We start from the raw sequence: 9,863 nt of genomic DNA on the forward strand, positions 1-9,863 counted from the left end.
CCTCCCATCTCCCTTACTCTGGACCACTTCTAAGCTTCTTTGGGTCCCTCTCTACACAATTTACTCTGAGTGATTTACTCTAAGCCTCAAGATCTCACTCTTGGACATCCTTCACTCCCTTCCAGATGGGATGGTTCCCTTCCAGAAGCCTATCCCTCCCGCAGGGAGCTTCCCAAGTTTTTGGCCCCTCTGTACCTCTTCCTAAGCAGACAACTCCTCCTCTCCCATCCCCCACAGCCCATCATTAGTCCTTTCCCCTCCCCACCAGATCAGACCAGCTAAGTCTTGTTCCATTTTTAGATGAGTGATTATGATACTAGCTGCACTTATTCACAGCCTGAATTGACAGCTGTTCCTTCCTTTCGTGCCCCATCCACCAAACACACTCAATCTTTTCAACAAGACAAAGTGCTTACACACAGCATGTCATGTCCACATAAACTTGTATTTTTCAGCACAAAACAACAGTTATGCTGGCAAAACGTTGGGTTTTCAGGGACCCTTAAACTTTCAATACACTGAAAAGCAGCATTTTTTTAGAGTGTCTACAAATTATACGTTTATTTCCAAAGCTGTGGCACATTTTACCCTAAGAGTTAGGACTTTTTCACCAAATCATAGACATAGATGTGGAAATCATCATCAAACTTGATGAAATACACAGAGGGTTTGGCTTCCACTTGGTGAATGACCATTCCGATTCTTTTGGAGCCATCTTCTTTGGTATATTCCACATGTTTACCTATCAGGCCATCTACAACTCCTCCAGGCTCCCTCTCTGCTGGAGGAGACTCACTGGACTCTGGCATGATACGGAGGTCACCTTCTTTATAATCATCTAGAAGCTGGTACATGTACAGGACAGGATCTTTCTCATAGGTAATATAAAACCAGGCCTTCATGATAGGTGCTTGGGCTAGGACCATCCCCCTCCATTCATCCTTAGAACCATGCTCACCCTCAAACATGTGTTCCACTGCTTTGCCAATTATGGTATTTGCAAGGTTGGCATCACTAACTTGGGATGATGCCACCCTGTCGGAAAGAATTTTAAGAGACAAAACTCTTTCATCTCTGTGAAGTTCCAGGCCATAGACACAGTCAATTCCATCATATTTCACCAGATAAAGAGAGGGGTTTATAGGCACCTGATCCAGAACAGTTCCCTTCCACTGGGTGATGGGCTCATCGCCTTCCTTCCATCCATGGGAAATTCTGCAGCCCACGATGTTCCTGCGGGGCTGGGATGAGGGTCTGCCCCTGTGCTTCTTCTGGGAAGCTTTCTTCTTGGACACGTTTGCAGACCCAGTGGCCCTTCCTGCAGCTGCCCTGGTTTGTTGCCCTTCGGCCTCCTGTACATTGGGAGTCTTCATGCCTGCAGGGAAAGGACAGAGAATAGAGACAGATACCCAATATGCCATAAGGTGAACTTCTCCCATAGCGATGTCTCTATGTACCCTGCACAGGCGCCTAAAATTTCCCCAGGAGCCTGGCAGCAATGCTGGGAATCCTGGCTGCGTGCCTGCAGTGTTTCTTCTCTCTCTCTCTCTCTCTCTCTCTCTCTCTCTCTCTCTCTCTCTCTCTCTCTCTCCTCCCTCCCTCTCCCTCTCTCTCTCTGAGGTTCCTTTAGGTTGAGGGGAAGGGCTGGAGTGGCTGGAGTGCTGCCTGGGATTAGGAACTCTGCAGAAGGGAAAGGGCTACCTCCTCCTGGTTCAGCGTCCAGTTCCCCCGCCCCCACCTGCCACTGGTGCCCACTCCAGATCCCCTGCAAAGCGTCTGTCTTTCCACTACCTTGTCTGGCACCCAGTGCCCGCCTGCACTGAGCGCCCCAGACTGCTGGCCACACGCCCCCCCGCCTATCCTAGCGGCTTCCCTTGTATCCACCTTCCTTGCTTTCCTGTGCTCACTTCCAAATCCTTGCTTGGCTCTTAAGGCACCCACCCCCTTTCTCCTGTTGCCCACCGCACACTCCCCCACGCCAGCCTGGCGCCCACCTCTACCCTTATCTCCTGCAAGATTCCATCCCATCCCCCTCCCTCCTTTCTGGCGCCCACCAATGGCCTTGCCCTGCCTGGCGTCCACCGCCGGAGATCGCGGGCCTCACGTGCCCAAATCGGACACCTCGCTGCTGCCTCTGCTAAGAGCCCGTGGAGAAGGAGGATCCGCGGGCGACCAGTCGAGTGAGTGCTTGCCAGAGCTGCGAGGGGAGGATCCGCAGGCGAAGAGAGTATTATGAGGGCGGCGGGGCAGGCGAAGGGGGCGGCGGCGTTGCTGGTGCTGGGTTCGGGGGGCCCTCTGCCTTCCCCTTGGTGGTGGCGGCCCCTCTGCCACCTTGGGCTTCCACCAGCTGCTGCCGCCGCCGCAGTCTCCTCCCTCTTTCCGTAGCGCAGCTTCCTGCCAGGAGAGAGGCCTCCCCTTCCTGCCAAACACTCCCACCCCCACCGCAGCTCCTAAGCCCGACATTGCCTAGTGTCCAGAGGGGAGTAATTAGCTTGGGCTCCACTCTTAGCCAAAGCTTGAGGTTCTGGGTCCTGAACCTTCCTTCTACTGTCTGGTCTCCCTAGCCTCCCATTTCAAAGCCCTTGGTTCTTATTGCTACCTCTTCTTCCACTATATCCGTGTCCATTTCCCATCTGCTTTTCATCTTCCAGGAATTCCCCTCTTTTCTTTTTTCCCAGTACCCTTTTGAAGTTATTCTTTATACAAGAATTAACTTTCCTGTTGTTTAAAACGGATTGGAGGAGAGAAATGAGCTAGTGCCTATTCTGACATTTTGGAGTAGCCTGTACATAATTTTTTCCGACTGAACTTTCCTTGCCTTTACTCTTGAGGAATTTTGTATCTTTTCCTCTTCTACTGAAAAGTAATTGCATGCATAAAGTGAGCAATGTATAATTTCAGGAAACTGTTTCGAAGAATAACATAATCAACATAAATCCTCTCATTCTCTTATCTCACAGTATATTAATATTCATTATTTCTGTTTCCTTTTTCTTACGCTTTTTCAAAACTGGGATTATTTTGTTTGTGAATTTTCGTACCACATCCTTTTCCACATTTAATAAGCATTTTCTCTGGATGTTAGATATTTTAAAAACTATTCTTTTGTTTTCACTTTTCAAATATTCATTATCTATCACCAGTTTTATTGCCTTTGATCCATTAAACTGAAATTTACTGTGATCTAAAATTTGTTTTTTCTTCCATTACTTGACTTGGGAGAGTATTTTCACAGTAAGTACTAATCAGATCTATTTATAGTAATGGAAAACTTTTGGAAAAATAACTATGAGAATAGGGAAAAATGAAAGCTTTATAAATCAGTGGAGAAAGACTGGACGTTCTTCAAGAAATGTTGGAATGAGTCTTTAAATAGGGAAAATGAGAATACTAAATTTGTGCCCACCTCAAGGGCAGCAGGGCCCCCCTCAATATTTGATTTATTTAAATGTAAAATGCAGCAAGATAAAACAGAACACAAGAAAATAACCCCAAACCATGTAATCATATGAATGTTTAATAATTACTTATAGCATCCGAATCAGAGGAAAGGTTGTCTATTAAGAAAACATCTAGGCTTAAGCCAATAAAATAATTCCTAAAATGGAAAATAAGATCAATAATAATTTTGTTTCAACAGCTAAAGTATGAAAAAAATTTAAAATATTACTTAGTTTCATGGGGTATAAGAAAAGAGGGGGGGCTGGGGATGTGGCTCAAGTGGTAGCGCGCTCGCCTGGCATGCGTGCGGCCTGGGTTCTATCCTCAGCACCACATACCAACAAAGATGTTGTGTCCACCGAGAACTAAAAAATAAATATTAAAAATTCTCTCTCTCTCTCTCTCACTCTCTCTCCTCTCTCACTCTCTCTTTAAAAAAAAAAGAAAATAGGGTTACATCTACTGCTAATGAGAATGAATATTCATGTCATTTTTATTGCAAATAATTGGGTGATATACTGTTTATCCTGTGGGAGTTTGTTTAGTTCTGGTTAACCTTTACTTAGGGGATACTACTGTTGAATCTTAACAAAAAGTGAAAGGGGTTTACCAAAGCCTTATACTGCAATTACTGTATCAATAGGTATAAAAAGCAGTCAAAATCCTTGCTTCTAAGTCTTTTACCAGTTCCCTCTAGGATGGGTAAACTTTTCCAGGATTGAAGGATCATACACTACATTCCCTGTTCATCTCTTAGACTTGTTTTCCCTCTATCTTACCTGAATTATTATTCCCCATGTTTTTGATTTCTAGATGCCTTTGAGCAGATTGTTTTAAGAGTTTTTGAAAAAAATATTTTTGTCCATATTCAATAGTTTTTATAAAAGGAAAACTATTTTGAATTGTTTAGTGGGGTAGGAAGGGGGAGCATGGGAGGAATAGATGAATTCTAGATAGGGAAGAGGGGTGGGAGAAAAAGGGAGGAGACAGGGGATTAGCAAGGATGGTGGAATGTGATGGACATCATTATCCAAAGTACATGTTTGAAGACTTGAATTGGGTATCAATCTACTTTATATACAAACAGAGATATGAAAAATGGTGGTATGTATATGTGTAATAAGAATTGTAATGCAAAAAAACAAAGTACATGTATAAAGACATGAATTGGCATGAACATACAAAGATATGAAAAATTGTACTCTCTATGTGTAATAAGAATTGTAATGCATTCTACTATCGTGTATTTAAAAAATAAATTCAATTAAAAAAGAAAATGTCAGTAAGAATATTTTTGTAGTTATTCATATATTTTTAAGGTTCATAAAGCTAGAAAAAACAATTACATATGTTTTACTTCTATAATACAATTTACTATGGGTTCTAGAAATTCTGGTTTAAATAATTTATTTATTAAGTAAATTTATTAAGTAATTCTTTTAAAACTACTGTATAATTACAGAATCATGAGCCACTCACAGCTTTGTAGATTCAAACAGCAATTCTTTATTTCCGAACTCACACCGGCCCTGTACAAACACGTTCTGGGGAAATCCAATTTCTGCCCGCACAATTCACGTCCCAAATACTTTCTCCATTCCACGAGAACTCAATGGGAACTCAGGCAGCAGGAACTCCCTATTCCCAGCAGCAATAACCTTAAACCTGGAACTTCCCTAAACCCAGATTATCTTAAACTGGGATACTTCCTAAAACCTGCAGGATACACCTTAAACCTGGATCCACCCTGGTCCTTGAGTAGGGTCACCTTTCCAAGGCAAGTCCATTTAACATGGGGTATGCTGGCAAGGAAATTTCGATGCGTCATTCCTACTTGGCAATGGCCCTCAGCATAATTTAATTTTTATTTTTAGTTTATATGAGTATCACTAAAATAAGTACTCTAGTCCTATATCTATGATTTTGTAAGAGTAAAAGAAATTGAAGTTAAAGTGTAAAAGACCGGGCATTGTAAAGTTTCTAAGCTGCAAAGCCTGAGTTAAAATGTAAAGGACCAGGTATTGTTAAGTTCCTATGCTACACCCAAAACCTGAAATTCCTGTAGCTGTTAGGACAATTCCCGGGACTTCCCAGTAGATATTTCCCCTGACCATTTAGTTGTTTAATAACCTAGGACCCTGTGCAGCTTGGCACGTAGGCATTCAGGGCCCAAACCAATCAGTTTAAATGTATCCCCTCCTTAGGATTAACCTATCACTCCCCCCCGACCTGTTCCCGCCAATGAATATACTAATCATGTTCAGGAATTGTTGTTTGATTTTCCCGTGGTGTATAATGATTTGTTAAAGGGGACCATGACGTATGTAAAGTTCCTGCCCTCTCCAAAAAGTGTACTTAAGCACTGCTCAACCCCTGCTCGGGGCTCTGGGCTGCTCTCCCTTGTTGAGTGAGCTCGGAGCCCCAGCGTGCTGGATTCTCAATAAACCCCCTTCTGCGGTTGCATGAGTTGGTCTCTTGGTGGTCTCTTCCTCAGACGTTCGCTGGACCCTTACAATTTTAAAACATTTTTAAGGAGGCACTACTTTCTTGTAGTTTTCCTCACCCTAATTAAGGAATATTTCTGTAGTTTGACTACTTAAAACATTCTATTGGTCTCCACTTCTTGCAAAAAAATGACTGGACACAGAAAATAAACCCTGACATCGAAAAATTATTCCACTGTTGAAATGTTCTCAAACTGCTTATTTGCTCTTTTAAATCAAGGACTACCTAACTCATGGACAGAGCTGTTAGAAAGTCTCTCTGATTTCTAAATGGTACTAGAACGCTTTCCAGAGACTCTGTCGGAATTTCCTTTTCTTACTCTGTAAAATTGACTCTGCTTTCAAGTACCTTTAATGTCCACTGAAAGAAAATTAATGTAGATGTTTTGTGTTCTCTTATGAATATACACCCTTTGTTAGTTTTGTCCACAGCATTATAGAAAAATATGTAATATTCAACAAGTCAGTTGTAATTGTGAGATACATTTGAAATGTTTTACGAGAAACAAAAGATGATCAGAATTCATGAAGTGAAAGATTAATGAAGTACATACTAATATGCATGTGTGTATAGATCATGAAGTAATAATCCCATGTAATAAAGTTAGAGGAAGAAAAAATAAAAGCTTGGTTAAAATAAAAAAAAATAGTTTTGTCCATGTTCAATAGTTTCCATAAAAGGAAAACAATTTTGAATTGTTTAGTCTCCTAGTACTAACATTCCAAACACCATTGTTTATGATAAAATATGTGTCTATCATCACGTTGTATACAGTAACTTTTTAGTAACTTTGTGAAATGAAAGTTTTCATATGTTAATCATGCTTTAAGAAAGTTGTATAAAGTTTTCTAAAAAAGCTTCTTCAACTACTTGCAATACCTTCAAACTGAAAATCATCCAAATTTCCATCAACAGTATGTTGGATATGTTATGGCATGTTCACTGGCACACACTATAATATTCAATTTATTTAAAGTTAACAACAGTCTAATTAATCTGTTGCTCCGAAAGTTTAAAAAATAGCAGTTATTCTTGCAAGGATATTTCCCAAAGAGTCGGTAACAATTCATATTATATCAACAGTTGATAAAAGCCAATCGGCCTCAAGAGCAGGAGGATTGTGGGAGGTTGAGAGACTGGTGTGGGGGGGGAGAGGCTTGTGGAAGCCCGTGGTGGCAGTTGGGCTCTGAGGGTTTTTTCCTGAGGAGCTGTTTTTTTGGCGATTGTAGTTCTAAAAATAAAGTTAGTTTCTTTTGACAAGTGGCTCCTGAATTGTGCCCAGCCAGACTGCGGCAGGTAACAATTCATATTATATCAACAGTTGATAAAAGTAAACACTGGAGACATTTTTAAATTGTATATATGGCAAGAAAAATTTATATAGATGCTGAACTGCAAAATGTATGAATTGTAATAGGTGTCAGTTTGTATTGTAGCATCCAATCATATTTCATTAAATAGTGTCACAATTTTCCTCTGAGAAACAAACTAGGCCTGACCTGTTAGACCACGGCATTACTGTTAGCCTGATTGGTTTAAGAAGAAGCACCTGACTTAGAGACAATGAGGCACAATGATATTTTGCATGAACTCTGCATGAGACAGGTGATCTTTTCTCTTGATGTGAGTGAACCTGAAAAGATATGAGGCCCTGCTCTATTCACCTTTACCATCTTCTGGAGACTGAAATTGAAAGCATCACAGGGAAGAGAATGGAGCCAAGCTAAGCAAAAGTGGGAAACTGTATTAATGAAATTTTTTACTATAGGTGGTCTTGACTGCTGATTTCCAATATTTCTTCACTCCAAGGTTTTTCCAAGCTAATTATGGTGATGTTACTTCCCCCACAAGTCATTGGTTAAGCATCAGGCTTGTGATGCAATACTTGCCAATTAAACATGACTTATGAAAAATGTCTGCTAGAGGACTTCTGAGAAAAAATTTATTTCTAAGAAAGAGCCAACAGGAAATTTTGTTTACTTTTCCTGTTTATAACGACAGCACATATGTCTTTTTCCTCTGGAATTACTGTAACCAGCCTGAGAAAAAACTTACATAATGAAGATGGCTGAGGAGAGAATAGGAATACTTTGAGACCTTTGATCATATCATTTAGCTGCTGCTTATAATATTTCTGGAGTTCTACTTCTGACTCCTAGTTATGAAGTAACAGGTTTCTTTATAGTTAAAGTAGTTATAGTCTGGATTTTCTGTTACTGGAGTTGGAAGCATCTTAAATGGTGAAGTATCTCCAGACTGAAAAGGCACAGTATTCCCAGATCATACCATTAGACCTTTAAGTTATACAGAACAAAACATTCTCAGAGATTCACAAGGTCAGGACATGGAGCATTGCCTTAAGGCATAAAACAATTCCACGTTCCATTGTAGATGAGGTATAAAGAGTTAGCTGAAAAACAAGCATGAGGAAACAATTTTAATCTATGAGGAAAAATGCAATAAGATTAGCAAATAACTCCTTAAACAAATGTTGAGCTTCTTATATTCCCTTCAGAGGAAGAGGTAAGCAACCTGACTCCAGTCTCTCTCCACTTCAAGTATGTTTTTTATATACTTTAGATTTATGTCATAGAAAAAGAAATTACCCTGATATTTATTCTCATGAGAAAAAATTAAATTCTAATCATTCATTTACAAAATTTATGCATTAATTAGATTTGTCTTACCAATTATCAAAAGTTAATACAGCTTACTTTAATATTCATTTTTACATTTTTATTTATTTATGCATTTTTTTGTGGTACTGGGGGTTGAATCCAGGGCCTCACACTTGCTAGGCAAATGTTTCACCACTTTGTTACATCTCCAGCCCTTTTTATTTTTTATTTCGAGACAGGGTTTCAGTAACTTGCCCAATCTGATCTTGAACTTGGGATTCTCCTGTCTCCTGAGTAGCTGGGTTTACAGGCTTGTGCCACTGTATATGGCTACTATAAATTTCATAACAGTAAAATATGTATGATGAAAAAAATAGACTAATAATCTTCTTCTATTCCTTCTATTTCTTTTCCTTTTTCTCTTTGCAACTTCCAAAGACTTCCACACTTAACCAATATTAAGTTCCTGGTATGTATTCTTCTAAACCTTCTTCTATGATATTAAAAATAATATATAAATATAAACATAAATGTACGATTTTAGAAGTCTTTTTCACTTTTGAACATAAGTGGGATCATTATACACATTTGCAACAAGTCAATCTTATAGCTCTAAAACATTCTTTTTGTAATTACATAATATATCCTACATATAGCACAATATATTCAAGTATTCTCTTGATAGCTATTCAGAGCTTTTTTCTATTTATCTTGCTATTGCAAACAATGTTGCAGTGCTTGCTTCAGCCCACATATACTAAAATTGGAATGATACAGAGAAGGATGACACACAAATTTGTGAAGTATTCCATATTTTTTAAAAGAACAAATTAAAAAAAACATGCTGCACCTAAAAATATGAATGAAATCCAGTTTTGACACTTTTCACTTCATTGATTACAAGGTTGATGTTGCTTATTTAGCTTACATGGTAGATATCTCTGTATTCACCCAATTCTGCTACATTCATCCTCTCATAGCTATCTTTGCTGACATAAAATATCTTTATAAATTGAAGTAGACTGTCTTTCATTTAAGAATATATATATGTTTCTTTATCTGGTCCCCCACCCAATATTCATACATTTTAGCACACCTCTAAAAAGCTCTTGGATCAAAAAAAGAAAAAGAATTAAAAACCCAGAAAATTTGAAAAATGACAGCAATGAAAATACAACATGTTAAACTGTGTAGATTATAGCCAGCACTCTACTCAAAGACAAATTTCTAGTGATGACTATTTTCATTAAAAATGAACAAGAAATTGTTATTACAGACACCTAGGAATATTAAATAAAA

At 39.2% G+C, this 9,863-nt stretch overlaps 1 protein-coding gene and 1 pseudogene across 3 annotated transcripts; one reads left to right on the forward strand and one right to left on the reverse strand.

Moving 5' to 3' along the window:
• Positions 1 to 426: 426 nt before the first annotated feature.
• Positions 427 to 2,393, reverse strand: Spin2b (spindlin family member 2B). Of its 3 annotated transcripts, none has more exons than XM_078034796.1 (2): positions 2,072 to 2,393; positions 427 to 1,375 (listed from the first exon to the last, which is right to left on the reverse strand). In XM_078034796.1, exon 2 carries the CDS (start codon positions 1,371 to 1,373, stop codon positions 597 to 599), a length of 777 nt encoding a protein of 258 aa, XP_077890922.1. In that variant the 5' UTR covers positions 1,374 to 1,375; positions 2,072 to 2,393; the 3' UTR covers positions 427 to 596. The 3 variants fall into 3 exon arrangements, with proteins under 3 accessions (XP_077890922.1, XP_077890921.1, XP_077890920.1); XM_078034795.1 differs by having other exon boundaries at positions 2,067 to 2,393; XM_078034794.1 differs by having other exon boundaries at positions 2,055 to 2,393.
• Positions 2,394 to 9,298: 6,905 nt separating this feature from the next.
• Positions 9,299 to 9,382, forward strand: LOC120890990 (U6 spliceosomal RNA; annotated as a pseudogene).
• The last annotated feature ends 481 nt before the right edge of the window (positions 9,383 to 9,863 follow it).

The sequence above is a fragment of the Ictidomys tridecemlineatus genome, chromosome X, assembly GCF_052094955.1.
Source record: "Ictidomys tridecemlineatus isolate mIctTri1 chromosome X, mIctTri1.hap1, whole genome shotgun sequence".
Classification (NCBI taxonomy): Eukaryota; Metazoa; Chordata; class Mammalia; order Rodentia; family Sciuridae; genus Ictidomys; species Ictidomys tridecemlineatus.